The 20102-nt window shown below is 41.6% G+C and overlaps 2 protein-coding genes across 10 annotated transcripts in view; one reads left to right on the top strand and one right to left on the bottom strand.

Moving 5' to 3' along the window:
• Nucleotides 1–53: 53 nt before the first annotated feature.
• On the bottom strand, nt 54–10200 carry DYRK3 (dual specificity tyrosine phosphorylation regulated kinase 3). Of its 2 annotated transcripts, none has more exon segments than NM_001100298.1 (3): nt 54–1871; nt 7891–8002; nt 10008–10200. In NM_001100298.1, coding segments are annotated over 3 exon segments (1764 nt in total). In that variant the 5' UTR covers nt 10085–10200; the 3' UTR covers nt 54–296.
• A 184-nt stretch (nt 10201–10384) lies between these two features.
• The window catches only part of EIF2D (eukaryotic translation initiation factor 2D), a 53862-nt gene continuing 44144 nt past the window's right edge, over nt 10385–20102 (top strand). For 5 of the 8 annotated variants that reach the window (XM_059875357.1, XM_059875351.1, XM_059875352.1 and 2 more), the window contains exons 1-2: nt 10385–10436; nt 14778–14914. The gene's annotated coding sequence lies outside the window, so the exon portion shown is untranslated. Of the gene's footprint in view, nt 10437–11756; nt 11836–14777; nt 14915–20102 lie in introns of all 8 variants that reach the window. The other 3 variants (XM_059875356.1, XM_059875355.1, XM_059875354.1) reach the window with 2 other exon arrangements.

Here is a 20102-nt window from a genome sequence, read left to right as displayed (position 1 = left end):
TGAATTTAATATGGAAGGTGATGCACTCCTGCCAATAATAACAAAAGATGCACTGACCTATAAAAAGTCTTTTAATATATATTCCAGGATGGCCAATACAAGCTGGTTAGGTAATTTAGCCCTTGTGAAGAGTTCTTTTAACAGTCATATAAAAATGCTTTGTTTTATTTAAAAAAAAAAGAAATCTGCATTGACAAAAAACACATCCACCAATGGGCTTTTTTTCCTTTCCATTTTCAGGTTTGCAAGATAATTAAAAATACATCCATACGCATCTCTGAGCACACTGCTGCCCATCAGTTAATCAGCTTTGGCAATACACTGCACAGAGGCATACCACCACTCGTCTCTGACATTAAATTAGCTTTGAGCTTATTGGCTATTCCTACAACTGGAGGCAACTTGGAACCCAGGCCCTGGAAAGCATTTGCAGGATTTACTACCCGTTTGCCTGACACCTTTTCAATGGTGAGAGGTCTAGGAACAGATTTGCTAATCCAAGGGTGTCTTAATGCTTGAGCCGGGGTCAAGCGGGCAGAGGGGTCCCAGTGGAGGCATCTTTTCAGAAACTCTATAAATAAGTAGTCCTCACACCCTTTCAGTGCCATCACCCAATCTTTGCTGCCTGGGGGACCCCGCTTCTTACCCCTCCGCGAACGACCTCCCACAAGCACAGCCCTCCCATCGGCCTGCGTGGTCACAGAACAGTAGCGAGGCAGGCCCTTGGAGTTAATAAAGTACTTGGCACGTTTGGATTGTTCCAGAAGTTTTGCTGGTGGCATCCCCAGAAGTTCCATCATACAGGCCAGCTGGTCTCCTTCATCCTCTCCAGGGAAGAGCGGCTGTCCTGTTAAAAGTTCTGCAAGGATGCAGCCAAAACTCCATATGTCGATGGGTGTGCTGTAGCGGCTTCCCAGGATGATCTCCGGAGCTCTGTAAAACCGAGACTGGATGTAAGTGTACAGCTTCTGGTACTCGAAACAGCTGGAGCCAAAGTCAATGACCTTGGTTGCGCTGCGCCCATGCTGTTTCAGGAGAATGTTTTCTGGCTTTAGGTCACAGTGAATGATCTTGTTTTTGTGGAGCGCATCCAAGGATTGCAAGATGGATTGAGCGAACTTGCGAACTAACTGGATGCTAAAGCCCTGGAACTTGTTTTTTTTAATGAGCTCATAAAGGTCTATGCTCAGCAATTCAAAGGCCATGCAAACATGGTTCCGGAATGTGAAACTTTCTAGCATGTGAATCACGTTCATGCTACCGGTTTTATCCTGCTTTTTAAGATGCTCCAAAATCCGGATCTCCTCTGCCGCTTGGCGATGGAAGCGCTTTTCATTGCGCACCATCTTCAGGGCCACGTACTGTCGAAGTTTGTGATCATAGACCCGGGCTACCTGCCCAAAACTGCCCTTGCCAATAATTTTCAGCACCTCATATCGATAAGCTAGATGGTCTCGAGGCACGTGAATATAGGACCCATCTGCATCGTCATACCCGCCGTTATTAGGACCACCAATAACTCCATGTCTTTTTTTGGCATTTGGACCCACAAAGTAAATTTCTGGATAATTGACAATTTCCAGCTTCTCATAAGCAGTGAGGTGATGCTTATATTGCTTCAGGGCCTGTTCTGGAGTCAGAGGCACCGCTTTGGATGCTTTGGATGAGCTGCTGGATTTCACTGTATTCAAACTATCCGAACTTTTACCCTGAGAAGCGGTGGGAGAGCATTTTTCAGAGTCGTTGACACCATCCGACTGAAGGTTGTCAGCTCTTCTGTTGCTGAAGTCTTGAAATAGCTGTTCTACCTTCATCTCGCCTCCATTCAGGAAGCGTTGAGTAGGATCTCTTGTTAAATGCTCAGTGGTGATCTATGGCAAAGAGAAATGAATCCATGTTAAAGTCACTAAAAACAGTGGAAGGACGAAGGAATCCTCCCCTGGACTGAACAAAACAACAAAACATGTCCAGATGTGTAGTTAAAAGACCCAAAAGTGAGATGAGAAAAGCAGGCGGTCCTAGAAACTTATGCTATGCTAATCTTTAGACTCCGTGACTTATGGGCACCCCGGCTCCCTACATATATATTGCTTTGTTTCAGACAAGATGGTCATCTTACCATACCCTAAACATGCTACATTCCTGCTAACAGGTGTGTGTTCTGACTGAGGATCTTTTCAACGCATCCACTTGAATCCTATACTCTGTCAAAGCCCAATTCTCGTCCCCTCTCTCTCCTACTCAGAGCTACTCCAAGCCCACACTAACTGTGGCTCCACTCACGTCTTAACTGTAGCTTTCCCATCTGCCGTATAATCTGGCACCTGATTATATACATACTGCCCTACACTGTTCACACTTGTTTCAAGTATCTTCCCAAATCTTAAGGGCACGTATCAGGAACAAAATAATGCATATTACAGTGTTCTGTAAGTGATAAAGGGACAGAGGCAGGATGTGAAGCCAGGGCTTCTGACTCAGTCGGAAGGTTACTGTAACTTGGTGCCAGCTTCTGGTGTCTGCTCTAACCCTCCAGTAGGGCCTGAGTGCTGATCGTGGCCTGCAATCAACCAAGGCCTCATCATCTACTCCCGGGGCCCCAAATAAATTATTCCATCTTTCTACCTCCCTTCACCCAATCACAAAATTCTAATCCAGAGAAGACTCTTGAGATCACTGAGGCAGATTCTTTCTGTATCTGATGAGGAACAGTGAGAATCCAAGGCCCCTATGGAAAGGGCCCTTTCCTAAATAAAGATGGCCTCCTTCTTTCCTTCTCTCTCTCCCAGGCTCACAGACATATACACCACTCATCCTCAGCAAGAGCCTACACGACAGAGGCACTCAACTCTTTTTACTTTATTTTACGTCACCTTTTTCTGCAAGGAATAGTAACACACAGAGGAAAATTCTACTTACTGAGTATCTCTGAAATAAGATTCTTTGAAAATAGATGGGAGAAAAAGAGCAAAAAAACCAAACACCATGAAAAAGAGAAAAATGTAAGAAGGTGCTAAGAAGAAAAAAAGGGAAAAAAATGCTAAATCTGCTGTTCAAAAAAAAATTCCAGGATAGTTCCAAAAACAATTTTTTTTAATGGATCTGAAGAACTGTACCCCTGATGTGTCTGAGAGCCTCTACGATCATTTCAGGGGAGCTCTGAGCTATAGTTAGGATCTCTTAAAATACGATACAAATTATAAGGTAATGATCCAAAGTGGCCAAACATTTAAAAAACAGAATTTTAACAAGACCTAAATAAACAACACCTAATCTATCATCTATATAAATAAAAATATAAATAAAAACAAAAAAGGGGATGAAAAAATTAAGTGTCAGCATATCTAGACAGACCCTAATTTAGTTACAAAAGCAGGATATTAGTTCCGGCCTGTTCCTTTTAGGTCCTATAATTAATTTAAACATTTATAGAGTACTACAGTTACAAAAATGAGGCATTGCACCATCTTACACATAAGCAAAGCAGCCAGTAGAACTGTAGCCATACTTTGACATTGGGTTTCTAAATAAAGAGGCAAGATACGGACCAGGAGAGATCACTGATACCAAAATAGAGAATGATCACTAGTCAAGAAGTGTTAAAATGTAAATATAATGCAACATTTTTCTTATCATCAATTAAGTCAAATAATTATTCCTGTTTTTAGGGATGTTCACTACTACTATACCAGTAGTGAACAATTGAGATCACCAAAAAACAGGTCATCTCAAGGCTCTACAGTCTATTAGGAGACATGCTTTGCTGAACTGAACAATTATAATTGTTTGATTTTAGCTAGATATACACAACAAAACTGAACATTTGCATGCATCTCAACAAGTTTTCCTTAACATTTTTATTATCTAACCTAAACGCATCTAAATATTTACTCTAAAGTCTTGGGGACACATTCTTAAAAAATATGAAGTCAGAGGCCTTGGCTGGGGTGGCTACACTGCTCAAAAACTGTTGGTCCCAGGACAGGGAAAACCTTTAGACCAGTTTCTTAGCCCTGGTTTCTCCATCTGTAAAATGTTGATAATACCTCCTTGTAGTATGTTATGAGAATCAATTAATAATATATGGGAAAGACCTTCACAAATGATAAAACAGGTTAAAAATACTGATAACAATTAGGGAAAATTCTCAACACAGTAAAGTTTAAACCCTGATACACCCTCCCTTCCCCATCTAGCTTATCTTTTCTCTCTGCGGTGCCTTCCTCTGTGGCTCCAGACTCCCCCTCCACCAGATGTCTGGCATTAAATATGCCTTCTGCTCCAAGAAGGGCTCCTTGATTGGGCTTCTCTTAGGATGCACGGAAACACTTCACCCACTTTCTCCCCCACATAAAACCTGCTTGCAACTTGCTATACAATTTAATGTGCTACCTCTCCAGAGCTATTTGAACTTTAATAGAAGATTAGTATCTTAACCCAAAGGAATGACTTTCTAGGAACTCGACAAGCTGGTAGGAAAGCTATCCGTGGTCCAGGGTCCATCCCTGGCTACTTCACCTAACTCTGCCTACAAGGAAGGCTGCCCTGGCTCTTGAGGTCTTCATTTCTGTTTGTGATCAAGAGAGGGTCTCAGGTACAGAACGTTAATAAGAACAGATATACAGCAGAAAATTAACTGTCATAAAACTATTACAATAAAGACATCATTTGGATTTGCTGACTCGTGGTTGTTCCTTAAAATGAGCCTAAATCTCTCTGCAATTTAAGTACTACTTTGCTCTCTAGACTTACACAGGAGTGTCCAAATTTCCACGCTAAAGCTCTTCAGATACCTAAAAGGGTTGTTCTGCCCCACTGTTTTTCTGTAGACTCATCATCCCCCATCACAACCTCCATGTCACACGGCTTGTGATCCCACGTTCTCAACAGAGGCTGCACTTTGTGCAAGCACAGCTCCCAGAATAGAACCCAACACTTCAGGTCTAGGCCCCCATGGATTGTCAAGTTCTGAATCTCCAATGCATCTGAAGAATTCCAGGAAGGAATTTTTCCACACAGGGAGGGGTTCTTTTCTTAGCTTTCTTTCCTTTCTTGTAAATAACTCAAATACTGGCCTGAATCAATTATGTATCAAATCTGCTGTGCTATAAATAAAATCTTTCTTTCATTGTTCTAGAAGAATCTACAATTCCACACACATGTTAAAGTAGTTATAGAACACCACCCTCTCACTCTCGACCCTAAATCTCTGCAACACAAAGCTAACCTATTAAAAGCCTAGGAGCAGATGATTTATTATTTACAATGAGAATGTAAGGCATCTCGGATAAACAACGAAGCTAAAAACCTTTGTGAAATGAGCAGCAGGGTCTTGGAGTCATGGCATAACGAGCTACAAGTGTCACTAAGACGTCGAAAGCACTTTTAAAAAAAGGTTTATTTCTTTTAAAATTTATCTATTTATTTTTGGCTGAGCTGGGTCTTCACTGCTATGTGTGGGCTTTCTCTAGTTGCAGAGCACAGGCTCCTGGGTGCTGGCTCAGTAGCTGTGGTACACGGGCTTAGTTGCTCCACAGCACATACAATCTTCCTGGACCAGGGATTGAACCCGTGTCGCCTGCACTGGCACATGGATTTTTAACTGCTAGTCCACCAGGGAAGCCCTCAAAAGTACTTTTTCAGCAAAGTTTGCAAAGACATCATTGGGTTAGAACATAAAACCTTGTGTTTCTGAAATTGTATTACTGTGAGTATCATAGAGTAAAAAAATTCATTTTGATCCTGAAACACAATTTAATTGCCCTACTAGACAGCTTCCCTGATGGCTCAGATGGTAAAGAGTCTGCCTGCAATGCAGGAGACCTGGGTTTGATCCCTGGGTCAGGAAGATTCCCTGAAGAAGGAAATAGCAATCCACTCCAGTGTTCCTGCCTGGAAAATCCCATGGATGGAGTAGCCTGGTGGGCTACACCCCACTGAGTCACAAAGAGTCAGACATGACTAAGCAACTAACACACACACAGTGATTAGCACTGGCCAACTAATGGCTGGTGCTAAAGTTAAAATGGCCTATTATCTATATTCAATTATCATCTCCAAATTCTCTAGCATTCTTTCCAAAATAATGTATATTATAAATAATTATGCGACTTTATTTTTAAAAATTTACAAATTTTTATAAAATTTTTGGATTTTTATAAAATATGTATAAATTATACATAATTTATATCAATTAATAAATGACTTAGCTCTTAATTTAAAAAATTAGTTAAAATGTATTTTAAGTCACATGATGACTGCAGCCATGAAATTAAAAGATGCTTACTCCTTGGAAGAAAAGTTATGACCAACCTAGATAACATATTGAAAAGCAGAGACATTACTTTGCCAACAAAGGTCCATCTAGTCAAGGCTATGGTTTTTCCTGTGGTCATGTATGGATGCGAGAATTGGACTGTGAAGAAAGCTGAGTGCCGAAGAATTGATGCTTTTGAACTGTGGTGTTGGAGAAGACTCTTGAGAGTCCCTTGGACTGCAAGGAGATCCAACCAGTCCATTCTAAAGGAGATCAGCCCTGGGATTTCTTTGGAAGGAATGATGCTAAAGCTGAAACTCCAGTACTTTGGCCACCTCATGCGAAGAGTTGACTCACTGGAAAAGACTGATGCTGGGACGGATTGGGGGCAGGAGGAAAAGGGGACGACAGAGGATGAGATGGCTGGATGGCATCACCGACTCAGTGGACATGAGTTTGAGTGAACTCCAGGAGATGGTGATGGACAGGGAGGCCTGGCGTGCTGCAGTTCATGGGGTCGCAAAGAGTCGGACACGACTGAGCAACTGATCTGATCTGATCTGATCTGATGACCAACTGCAAAAGTTTCCTATAGAGATATGCTAACTGTCAGCAAGTAACTGAGAAATCTGATCATCAACACAAGGACTACATATATGGTTCTGGAGTTTTCAGAAGTTTTTATATATTATAAAAATAAGCTGGCAGAGAATGGAAAGGAAACTTATTGCACTCCAGAAAGGAGATTAAAAATAGGGTTACTGGCCTTCCAGATATATTTAGCCCATATTCTGTAATATTATGAGCCTTGAAAGCTGTGAAAAAGTTGATTTTTAGTGGCAAAGCTGACAAAACAGCTGGGAAGGACTATGGAAAATGCAAGAAGTTCTTTATATAGAAATAATTTTAGGTCTTAAACAGAAATATGAAGGAGAATTATTGATAAATTAGTCAGCTCAATTATTCAATTTGTTCATTAGATTACATGCAGCAAATTTTAAAACCACAGGATAGCTTCTCCCTGTCATGGAACTTGTCCAAACCCCACTCTCCCTACCACTCTATGTGTGCCAAGGGAATAAGAATTAGTTTTTTTTATTACCTTAATAAAATGGTGTCAAAAGCTAAATGCCTGCAAGCTCCAAAATGAATAAATGCATTAAAACCCAAACTGTACTGATTAAGTTTTATTTATGATCTATAAAATGGTTCTCTTAAGCATACTAATAAGCTAGGACTGCATTTCTACCTTGCAGAAAAAACATAACTCTAAGGGTCAGAGGTATTTTCTGTTCCTTGTTTTTGTTAAAATGAGCCATCATAATACACTCTATATATTTATCATTCTATTAAAAAAATAACCATTATCTAGACAAAAGTAACATGCTATTTTTTTTTCCTGTTTATCCCAGTGATTGGAAGGAATAAATACATGGGTTCTAAATCAAAATCATTCTGAAAAGCTAAACTTGGACCTCAGAACCTGTTATTTCAAAGTCAAGAGAAACCAAGAAGAAACAAAAGAAGAGCCTGGGTTAACCAGTGAGATATAACTGTACCTTGATTATTCAAAGTAGATCTTCCTCCTTTTCAGGAGGATCATCAAAGCTCAAAGAATTACTTCATTTACTTACATTTAGTCTTCTGGGTAGAGGTGGTTCAGAAGGATTGCAGGGTACATTTGAACAGGGTGGGCATTTGGTTTCATCTATCATCATGAAGGTATCATAGACACCATCCCCCAATCTAGTTGAAAGGATTACAGATAAAATCTGTCAGTAACTAAAGTAAATAAATTTGTATTTCCCAAACACCTTGTGTTTTAACTACTTCTTATCTTCTACAAAGAATAATTAATACAAACAAATGTTCCCTCTATATATACACTACTATGTGTACAACAGACAGCTAGTGGGAAATTACAGTATATATATAGCACAGGGAGCTCAGATGGCACTCTGTGATGATCTAGAGGGGTGGGATTAGGGTGGGGGACCTACAATGGAGGCTCAGCAGGGAGGGGATATATGTGCATCTGTGGCTGATTCACATTGTGGTACAGCAGAAACTAACACAACATTGTAAAGCAATTATATCCCAATAAAAATGATTATGGTGGGAAAAAAAATGGTCACTTCGAATTTTGGCAATGAACACAAACTACAGAGGAAGCAAAGGAAGAGAGGAAATCCAACTTTTCTCTTTGTATCTAAAGAAATAAAAGTATTTCTAGGTTTGTATTTTGAAATGGTTGAAAATAATTCTTATTTTCTGAATGTTGTTAAGGATAGGGACTATCAAAGGATCTCATTTAACTTACTACTTGAAGACTAGTTTAAATACTGAAGCCTAAAAGCTAACTAGAACAAACAAGACGGAGGACTGTATTTTCAAAGTCGGAGACATGGATTTTAATTTCAGCTCTAAAACTGGCTACACCAGCTCCCTCTCTGAGCCATTTTCGACACAGTTGTAAAGCGAAGAATAGTTCTAGTCTACACCTTTCTGGGTCTTACAAGCAAGTAATAAAAGGCCTTAGGGCTGTCTTCTCTTTACTTACCTACTTAACCTCTACCTAATTTATAGAAAAATACAGTGAATTCTACAGCAAATACTAAAGAAATTCTCTAAATTACAAGCATTTCACATCTTTATCCACTTAATTTTCCAGTGGATGGTGGAAGCTAAATGCCAAGTGATTACAGATTATTTCTCTGTTTAAAACTCTGCCTCCACCACTGGAAGGCAAAACAAAAGACGGAGATTTCTTTAATCCACAAGATGGCCCTGAATAATGTACTTCATCTGCCACCAAGAACACGGATTTCCAGTAACACACATCAGCACTTCATTGTATCATTTTTACATGATATATTATGAATGCAATGATAATGACCCAGCTGCCAGGGAAGAACTTTTTTAATCTTTAAAAGCACGCTGCAATAATTCAGTGGCTTGTAAAAACTGTTTTGCAGAATTAGTTCTAGAGTTTTCTTAATCAATGTGTTACAGATAGAGGTTTTTTAAAAGCTCAAAATACAAACCCTAACGACTCACTACAAATATTTTTGGAATGTTCTCTTTTTAAAAAAACAGTCACGTTCTGATAGAATAAAGTCTTTAAAGGGAACTGCTTCACTGACAAGAACCAAAAATTCTGGATGCGACTGATTCTTTGCCAACAGCAGGAATAAAACAAACACAATAGGACAGACGTCCACATTTACAGAGAAAGACAGATGGAAGACCTACAAGATTTCCTATAAAGAGCCAAAGGAAGTGTCCATGCAAATGAAGTGGGGAGCGGGTGTGGGGGGGGGGGGTCCCTTCTATTAAGGTGTAAAATACAATGTAAGGTGGAGAAACTCTCAAATCAGGATCCACAGAAAAGCCCTACCAGGCAGAGCCCCTCACCTGCACCCCGAGGCCAGACCACACCCCTCACGGCAAAGTCCTCGGTTATCCCTGTTTATCCCCTCCAGTTTGCTAAGAAGCCCTACCAAGTCCCAGATTCTTGGACTTTTTGACCGTACATCCCCGATCGAGGGCTTCAGAGAGAACCCCAGGGTGGAATTATTTCCCTAGCCTCCTCCCCCTCTGGGCTGGGGAGGAGGGCAGCGGATGGAGAAGAAGGCGGCGGGCCAGACCCCTTCCCTAACCCTCCCGCTGGGGGTTCGCTCAGCCTCCAGCCCGCCCATCCCCGCCCCGCTCACCGGGGCTCCCCAGCCCGTTACGCCCGCGGCGCCGTTACCTCCGCTGCTGCGGCGGGAGTGCGGCCCCCGGCGGCCCCTCATCCTTCCGCCCGGGCCCGCGAGCCGTGCCTCCCATCCCGCAGCTCGGGACCCCGCTGGGGGGAGGGGCGGCGGTTGGAGAGGCGGGCGAGCGGGCGGCGTCCACCTGCGCCGCGGTGGCTGCCTCCCGGGCCGCGACGCTGCCCCGGGAACTCTCGTCTGTATACTGGCGCTCCGCGCGCGTTCGCTCGGAACTGGCCCGGGTCGGGAAGAGCGAGAGGAGCAGCTAGGGAGGGAAGCGGGAGGGGGAGCGGCGCGGTCGCCTAGCAACCGCGGCACGCCCCGGGAAACGCCTCTGCGCTAGTACGCGGTGACGCACGGGGGCGGGGCCGAGCGCTCCCCGCCGCGGGGCGCGCCTCCGGGAAGCGCCTGTGGAGCAACCTCAGGAGGTAGGGAGCGGGAGGCTACCTTCAGGGCGGCGGAGGTCCTCTGGCCGCAGTCTGAGGGCTGGGGGCCGGGGCTGTGGAGGGAGAAAGGCCCTGACGGAGCGTTTGTGAAGTAACCGCCCTCGCTTTCCGAAGTGCCGCTGGCCCCTCACGGCCATCTGTCCCTTAACACGTTTCAGCTTGGAGTTCTAAAACCTCCCTTGAATATGAATTTTAAAAGAATGAGGGGGGAAAATGGGTACTTTGTCAGACTGAGGGGGCATCCCTCCGGAGGGTAATGAGTTAACGAAGGGAAGCAATAATAATAAACCCATTTTTGTCTGTGACACTTCCGGCGCGACGAAAGTTTTCATTTAACCATACCAGATGACATCCCACTTTTACATAGATTTAACTAGGAATTATATAACTTAAGCTGAGGTTGGTCCGACTACCCTGCCACGGATGCCACGGGCTGGTATGGCTCAGAGCCATGTTGAAGAAACTGAGTCCAGAGACGATCACGTGGTTGGCGAAGCCTTAAACTAAAACGTCTCCAGCTTCCCAGGCTTCCTCCTGGTGCGCCAGACGCCGCCAGAAGGTTCTTCTGGTCTTACTGCTTGGAATGGCTGGGATTTTTTTACCCCTTCCTTTTCTGAAACGTTAAGACGCCTTGGCAACACCAAGGTTAGGCGGATTTGTCTAGTTGGGACGAAAGTGAAAGGGAAGAAGTTTACAACAGAAGAACAGAAGTGTTATTTTCTCCAGCGTGACATCCAATCGGATTTCCTAAACCTACAAAGCACGAGGCAGGCCGTCTGACCCTAGAGTTAGAGAACTAAACGTTCTGGAAATGCCGAATATGCGCGCCACCTGGTGGGGCCTGGGGACTCATTGCCCCGGGCCTGCAGAACACAGTCCTTAAATCTGAAAATTTCCATCCAAGGCTCATTTCCATGTGACTAAAAATCATATTCCCTATTCCCATGCCTTTAAGTAAGTGAAGTCGCTCAGTCGTGTCCGACTCTTTGCGACCCCATGGACTGTAGCCCGCCAGGCTCCGTCCATGGGATTTTCCAGGCAAGAGTACTGGAGTGGGTTGCCATTTCCTTCTCCAGCCTTAAGTAAAAATGTCCTTAAAATCCAAAAGCTCTTCACTTTAAAAACTAATGAAGTGTCGGTTTGGGGAACTTCACTTTCTGATCAGTGTTTCTTTAGACTATGATATAAATATGAATTCAAAGGTTTTCTCCCATGATGATTTACAATTTTCTAATTTTATTAATAGACTTTTTTTTTTTTTTTTAACCGTGCCCAACCCCTCCCCGACCCTTCTGAAACTAGAGCAACCTGCTTTCACATGGGTTTGTATTCGGACTCCGACAGAAGCTTGTTTGAAGGAAAAGTCCCATGGCAGCAAAAGGTTTGGAAAAGATTGCGAAATTCTGTTTAATTATTGTTCTTAGTACTTATGTGGACACCTCAGACCACTTTACTGCCTTGAACATTTGAATGGGACTTGCCTCAACAAGTTTGCTTACCTCATTCTGAATCACTGATCTTTCCAAGTCTGTTTCAAGACATATCTGCATAAGCCTTCTTGAAGCATTTCTGCTCTTCTTCCTGCCCCTGAGGTGGGAAGCACAGAGGACTCCTTTATCTTTAGTCTGTTAACCTTAAGGTCAAGGGAGTGAGGATTCCTTGAGGATGCTGGAACTTTATGAGTCTCTGACCTTAGTGACCCAAGTAATTTCTTCAGAGCCCCTGTTTCATAACAGTGTGACTGGATTAAAGCCCAGTGAGGGAGCCAGCAGGAGCCTCCATACTGAGTTCACCTCTTGGTGGGTGTTGAGCCACAAGACCCAACCAAGTCAGAGAGAGAGAAGGAAGGATTTATTACTTGCAGCAAGTAAGGAGAACACTGGGGATCTTCCGCAAAGCAGTGTCTCCCAGAACTGCAAAACTGGGGAAGTTTTAAGTGTATTCATGAAAGGGCTTGGGTGGTTGACAGAGTTCAAGCTTTAGTTGATTGAAGTCATAGTTTATAAAAGGTCAACATCATTATCCTTTAGGTTCCAGTAGATCTGGTTGTTGAGCACTTCAGCTTAATCTTTGTCATTGAAAGAGAACTGGGAGTCTTTACAATTTCTCTTGCCTAATAACAGGCAATGTTTATTCATTCTTTTCTTCTCTTAAGATCATTGATTACTGAGACCTGCTCAGGGGCAAACATTGTGGCCAGACCTAGATCACCAAATGGCTTCGGTCAAAAAAGCCTTGCCTGGTTCTTCTTCAAGGACCATCCTACCCTATCTGCTTACACTCCCAAGCTCCCCCTAAGAGTGGTTAATATTTCCATTGTCTCTCTCAGGGCAGCTACAGCCAGATTTACCTATTATGGATTGGCTAAATATCATACAAGATACTTGCCTGCTCTTTGAAGCCAGTTCTAATATATTTGCAAACTAAGGAACCTATAATAAATAAACAAACAAAAAATGGAACTATTCCTGAGTCTTCAAAAATCAAAGCATTCAAAATGGGTTTGTAACAGTTTTAAATGTATAGATTAAGAAAATATTCCTGTAACCACATGCACCTGGAATTTTGTGATGAAAAGCCTGTTGGTGGTTTAGGTTTAAATTCATCTCAGTTCAGTTCAGTCGCTCAGTCGTGTCTGACTCTTTGCGACCCCATGGACTGCAGCACGCCAGGCCTCCCTGTCCATCACCAACTCCCGAAGTTTACTCAAACTCATGTCCATTGAGTCGGTGATGCCATCCAACCATCTCAAACCTCTGTCATCTCCTTCTCATGCCTTCGATCTTTCCCAGCATCAGAGTCTTTTCCAGTGAGTCAGCTCTTTGCATCAGGTGGTCAAAATATTGGAGTTTCAGCTTCAGCATCAGTCCTTCCAATGAATATTCAGGACTGATTTCCTTTAGGATGGACTGGTTGGATCTCCTTGCAGTCCAAGGGACTCTCAAGAGTCTTCTCCAACATCACAGTTCAAAAGCATCAATTCTCCGGCACTCAGCTTGCTTTGTAGTCCAACTCTCACATCCGTACATGACTACTGGGAAAATCATAGCCTTGACTAGACGGACCTTTGTTGGCAAAGTAATGTCTCTGCTTTTTAATATGCTGTCTAGGCTGGTCATAACTTTCCTTCCAAGGAGTAAGTGTTACTTCCAAGTTACTTCCAAGGAGTAACTGCCCCATACTGCACTACTGTTTCTTGATTGCTCCTCCTTTCTTTCTTCAATCTATCTCTTCCCTGATTAGCAACTGTTCGAATCTGCGCATTGGAATTCAGGGAAGGTCAAAGAGGCTGAATGATGCCTATTTATTACAGACAAGAAACTGGTGACATGGAAAGCATTTGTACCTGGGAGGGCCCCACAGCAGACCCATAGGGGCCTTCATGGTTTCACTTGCTGTACTTCCTCCTCTCTCTCTTCCCCAAGCTTTGAAAGTTCCCCCTATTAATCCTTCTGAATCTTGAAAACAACAACAAAACAAATAAAATCTATTTGTGTCTTCCAATACTGTAGACACTTTGTTCTATATCTCCTAAATCCTGAAGTTTTTCCTTCTTAATCCCTAACCCCAGAAATATTTATCTTTTCCCCAAATATCTGTCACTTCTCACTTACTCTTCCCAATTTAGTTCTACCTACATGACTGAGGGGACATATGAAACTACATTTCCGAATTCTTAAAACCTAAACTAGGACTCTTTCTAATATAATTACCATTAATTAAGTCTATTATTTTCTAGGTACTATCTGAAGTACTTTATGTATATTTTCTCATTTAAATCTTATGCAAGTCCTGTGAGATAGGTATTATCCCCATTTTACACTTCAGAAGACATTCTCAAAGATGAATGACTTGTGCAGGTTCACACAGCTGGTGTGTGGTGTCAACTGAAAATTGTCACACAATCTGGCACTACAAAAATGAAGTCTCTAGCCACTGCAGTTGCTGACCTTCAATACATCCTGAAAGGAGTTTAGGGTAGAGATCAGGAATGAGGCATTCTGTACTCTAGGAAAAAGTAGCACAACAGGCCTTCAGATAGTTAGACTTTGTCAGGAGATTTTATGAGCCTGATTTCTTCTCATATCTAGAGAAAGAATCACTAAAATCATTAATGGAAACATCTACTCCTCATGACTAGCAACAACGTTCTGCCAAAATATGTGCTTGACCAATATCACATATTGGTATATGTGACCTCTCTCTTTACCTCTTCAGAACAGTTCTTCAGAGTTATCTTAGAGGCTGTCTTCTGGGCTATAGTCCTCATTTACCCCAAATGAAACTGAACTCACAACTTTCACGTACATTTTTTTTTTCCAGTCCATATTTTTAACGACCATGAAGGGACCTAAAGGGAACTTCTCTCCTTTACCTAAACTCTACAAGGAACTGGCATATTGGTATCAGCAGAGGCCTCTTGTACCTATTCACCTCCTTGGAAATGCAAGACAATTTGGGTGAGTCTGTTCTGGTTCTTGGCCCTCTTGTATTGGTTGATGGTTCTGAGTTTCATTTGGAGGCGTATAACAGGTACCTGCCCATCTCAACTGAAAGATATTGGTGAGGGGAGGTGGAGTCTGTTGAAAGACACTGGGAAAACACCCATCCAGTTGAAAGATACTGAGTGGGGAGAAGTTGAAAGACACTGGGGTTTGCTCAGTTGAAATTCACTGAGTGGTCTGGGCTGAGTAGTTAGGTAAGAGACTAACTGATCTGACTCTTTCCCTCAATTTGGCTGCCTTTAAAATATGTTAGGATAAAAATGAAGATATTACATGAGAGCTTTGCTCCAAAGAAGAGGGACAAGATCCCTCTCAGTCAGTTAAAGTTTCTCAGCAACTGAGAAATTTATGGATTTCATACTGTGCAGTGGTCCCATAGGGAAACACACTTACTAGTTAAAAGATTGCTCATCCAGGATTCATGTATAAGAATTGGTCATTCAGTGATCTGAGCATTCACAGTGGTCTTGGACCACTTGAGGGAGAAACTGAGCCTTGTAAGGGGGCTAAAACAACTCTAGGGTGATGCCTAGAGGACTTATGCTACCAAGTACCTTGCTGGCCTACCACACAATTTTATTAGTAATCTTAGCCCTGACAAATTCAGCTTTAAAATGGGAAATCAGTTCAGTCAGTTCAGTTCAGTTGCTCAGTCGTGTCCGACTCTTTGCGACCCCATGAATTGCAGCATGCCAGGCCTCCCTGTCCATCGCCAACTCCCAGAGTTCACTCAGACTCACGTCCATCGAGTCAGTGATGTCATCCAGCCATCTCATCCTCTGTCTTCCCCTTCTCCTCCTGCCCCCAATCCCTCCCAGCATCAGAGTCTTTTCCAATGAGTCAACTCTTCGCATGAGGTGGCCAAAGTACTGGAGTTTCAGCTTTAGCATCATTCCTTCCAAAGAAATCCCAGGGCTGATCTCCTTCAGAATGGACTGGTCGGATCTCCTTGCAGTCCAAGGGACTCTCAAGAGTCTTCTCCAACACCACAGTTCAAAAGCATCGATTCTTTGGTGCTCAGCCTTCTTCACAGTCCAACTCTCACATCCATACATGACCACTGGAAAAACCATAGCCTTGACTAGATGGACCTTTGTTGGCAAAGTAATGTCTCTGCTTTTGAATATGCTATCTAGGTTGGACATAACTTTCCTTCCAAGGAGTAAGCATCTTTTAATTTCATGGCTGTAATCACCATCTGCAGTGATTTTGGAGCCCCAAAAAATAAAGTCTGACACTGTTTCCACTGTTTCCCCATCTATTTCCCATGAAGTGATGGGAAATAGAGACTCTCAAACAGAAAATCGAGGAGTATCAGAAAGCCAACCTCTGACTAACACCCCAGCCCCAGGTTTATGTATATACATAACTTAAATTTACAAATACTTAATTGGGAATTAAAGGAAAACTTTGCCCTGAAAATAGTCAATATGGGCTCCTTTATGCAGTTGTAAGAGAAGACTGGCTTGTTAAAACATCTCTTCAAAATTCTGACTCTTGAAGGAAGAGGTCCTTCTAGGAGCACTTGCTTTCTTCTCAATATGCCTTGAGACCAGGGTTCTCAGGAACAGTTACATAGATCATCATTCCTGAGACTGAGGGGAAAAAAAGGAAGGAGGAGACTTTTTAAAATTTAACCTATTCCAATTGTTATAAACTAGTGAGTTTTATATTGTAATACCTGATTCATGACTAAGTTTTAAAATGAAACTATGAGATCTCTGATTGTATCTGTCTATATGTGCACATATGTCTTTACCTTTGAATGGTATTATCAAAATTAATTTGTAAATGAGCTCTAGTTAATTGGCTTAATTGCAAATTAAGCACTTATAAAAATTCTCAGAAATATAAAAGGAAACAGACCAGGATGAATTTCAGGTTCATATGAACTATGAAATATTCAGTTATAAATTAATACATGGAATTAAGGTTTGTTGATTTAATTAACACATACATGTCTTAGAGTCATCAACATTAAGTATACCTTTATTGTACTTAGGCTTAATAAAAATCAAATGAGATTTTATTATAGATGTTGTAAATTTGTTAGCAAGAAAAATAACTTGGTATAATGAAATTTTTTATAAATGAATTAAATGTAAATGAGGAAAGAGGTTTTTGGTGAACTCTTTAGAAAAATTGTTTCAGGAATCTCTACTTAAAAATACTCTCTCCAGATTTATTTTTTAATTTATTTATTTTTAATTGAATGATAATTGCTTTATGATATTAGCCATATATATACAAATGTACCCTCCCTCTTGAAACTCCTTCCCACCTCCCACCCTTTCCCACCCTGCTAGATTGTTACAAAGCCCCAGTTTGTGTTCCCTGAGTCATATAGCAAATTTCCATTGGCTATCTATTTTACACATGGTAGTGTATATGCTTCCATGCTCCTCTCTCCATTCATCTCATCTTTTCCTTCCTCCTCCTGCCCCTGCTCATGTCCATAAGTCTGTTCTCTATGTCTGTGACTAGATTCATTTAGTTTGAAATATTTATTTCTTCAGATGCATTGGGTCTTAACTGCAGCATGTAGGATCTTCATTGCATTATACGGGATCTTTCATTGCAGCATACCAAGACTCTCTAGTTGTGTCATGTGAGGTCAGCAGTTGCAACATGTGGGCTCCAGAACAAATGGCTTCAGTAGTTGTGGCACAAGGGCTCTTTAGTTATGGTGTGTAGGCTTAATTGCTCTGCGGCATGTGGCATCTTGGTTCCCTTTCCAGGGATTGAACTTGTATTCCCTGCATTGCATGTTGGATTCTTAACCACTTGACCACCAGGGAAGACCACCTTTAAGTGGCAACTTTAAGTTTTAAGTGAAGTGAAGTGAAAGTTGCTCAGTCGTATCCCACTCTTTGCGATCCCAAGGACTATATAGTCCATGGAATTCTCCAGGCCAGAATACTGGACTGGGTAGCCTTTCCCTTCTCCAGGGGATCTTCCCAACCCAGGGATCAAACCCAGGTCTTCTGCATTGCAGGCAGATTCTTTACTAGCTGAGCCACAAGGGAAAGTTGTGCTAAATAAGTTAAATGATGAAAGTATATTGAATATCTCAGTCATTCTCTAATAAAACAAGAAACTTAAACATTAGTTAATGATTATTAGTTAATAATATTTATTAGTTAATAATGATTATTAGTTAATAATATTAGTTAATAATAATTATTAGTTAATGATTATTAATTAACTTTCTTTTATGGAGAAACTAAACCAAATATTTCGTGCCACATTGAGATATTTTCTATAAAAAGAGCACAGTTCTTTAGAAATTATTGCTGGTATTTATGTTTGCCAATTAACAGAATGAAAATGTAAATGATAGTTCATAATTGCCTACTTCTTAGTCTTCACTAGAAAGTAAGGTTTTAACAGTTGTGGATTCTAATTTAAATATGTAATTTAAGCTACTAGAAATAATAAATGAAACATTTCAGTATATAGTAGCAAAGTAGAAAGGGTGTTTTCAATAAATGAAGGTATGAGGAATGGAATTGCATTTTGTTAAGGGAAAAGAAATGCAAAAAAGCAAAATGGCTCTCTGAGGAGGCCTTACAAATAGCTGTAAAAAGAAGAGAAGCGAAAAGCAAAGGAGAAAAGGAAAGATATAAGCATCTGAATGCAGAGTTCCAAAGAATAGCAAGGAGAGATAAGAAAGCCTTCCTCAGCCATCAATGCAAAGAAATAAAGGAAAGCAACAGAATGGGAAAGACTAGAGATCTCTTCAAGAAAATTAGAGATACCAAGGGAACATTTCATGCAAAGATGGGCTCAATGAAGGACAGAAATGGTATGGACCTAACAGAAGCAGAAGATATTAAGAAGAGGTGGCAAGAATACACAGAAGAACTGTACAAAAAAGATCTTCACGACCAAGATAATCACAATGGTGTGATCACTCACCTAGAGCCAGACATCCTGGAATGTGAAGTCAAGTGGGCCTTAGAAAGCATCACTACGAACAAAGCTAGTGGAGGTGATGGAATTCCAGTTGAGCTATTCCAAATCCTGAAAATGATGTTGTGAAAGTGCTGCACTCAATATGCCAGCAAATTTGGAAAACTCAGCAGTGGCCACAGGACTGGAAAAGGTCAGTTTTCATTCCAATCCCAAAGAAAGGCAATGCCAAAAAATGCTCAAACTACCGCACAATTGCACTCATCTCACATGCTAGTAAAGTAATGCTCAAAATTCTCCAAGCCAGGCTTCAGCAATATGTACACCATGAACTTCCTGATGTTCAAGCTGGTTTTAGAAAAGGCAGAGGAACCAGAGATCAAATTGCCAACATCTGCTGGATCATGGAAAAAGCAAGAGAGTTCCAGAAAAACATCTATTTCTGCTTTGTTGACTATGCCAAAGCCTTTGACTGTGTGGATCACAATAAACTGTGGAAAATTCTGAAAGAGATGGGAATACCAGACTACCTGACCTGGCTCTTGAGAAATCTGTATGCAGGTCAGGAAGCAACAGTTAGAACTGGACATGGAACAACAGACTGGTTCCAAATAGGAAAAGGAGTACGTCAAGGCTGTATATTGTCTTCCTGCTTATTTAACTTTTATGCAGGGTACATCATGAGAAACGCTGGACTGGAAGAAGCACAAGCTGGAATCAAGATTGCCGGAAGAAATATCAATAACCTCAGATATGCAGATGACACCACCCTTATGGCAGAAAGTGAAGAGGAACTAAAAAGCCTCTTGATGAAAGTGAAAGAGGAGAGTGAAAAAGTTGGCTTAAAGTTCAACATTCAGAAAACAAAGATCATGGCATCCAGTCCCATCATTTCATGGCAAATAGATGGGGAAACAGTGGAAACAGTGTCAGACTTTATTTTTTGGGGCTCCAAAATCACTGCAGATGGTGATTACAGCCATGAAATTAAAAGACGCTTACTCCTTGGAAGGAAAGTTATGTCCAACCTATATAGCATATTCAAAAGCAGAGATATTACCTTGCCAACAAAGGTCCGTCTAGTCAAGGCTATGGTTTTTCCAGTGGTCATGTACGGATGTGAGAGTTGCATGGTGAAGAAAGCTGAGCACCGAAGAATCAATGCTTTTGAACTGTGGTGTTGGAGAAGACTCTTGAGAGTCCCTTGGACTGCAAGGAGATCCAACCAGTC

Source organism: Bos taurus, chromosome 16, assembly GCF_002263795.3.
Source record: "Bos taurus isolate L1 Dominette 01449 registration number 42190680 breed Hereford chromosome 16, ARS-UCD2.0, whole genome shotgun sequence".
Taxonomy (NCBI): domain Eukaryota; kingdom Metazoa; phylum Chordata; class Mammalia; order Artiodactyla; family Bovidae; genus Bos; species Bos taurus.
The sequence above is the reverse complement of the archived record's forward strand: the minus strand, read 5'-3'. Positions and strand labels throughout refer to the sequence as shown.

Coding starts and splice junctions, on each gene's coding strand:
- DYRK3 (XM_024976096.2), bottom strand. CDS start 7,974: ATGATGATAGATGAAACCAAATGCCCACCCTGTTCAAATGTACCCTGC. Junction 1,872..7,890: donor CTCTACCCAGAAGACTAAAT/GTAAGTAAATGA, acceptor TCTTTGCCATAG/ATCACCACTGAGCATTTAAC.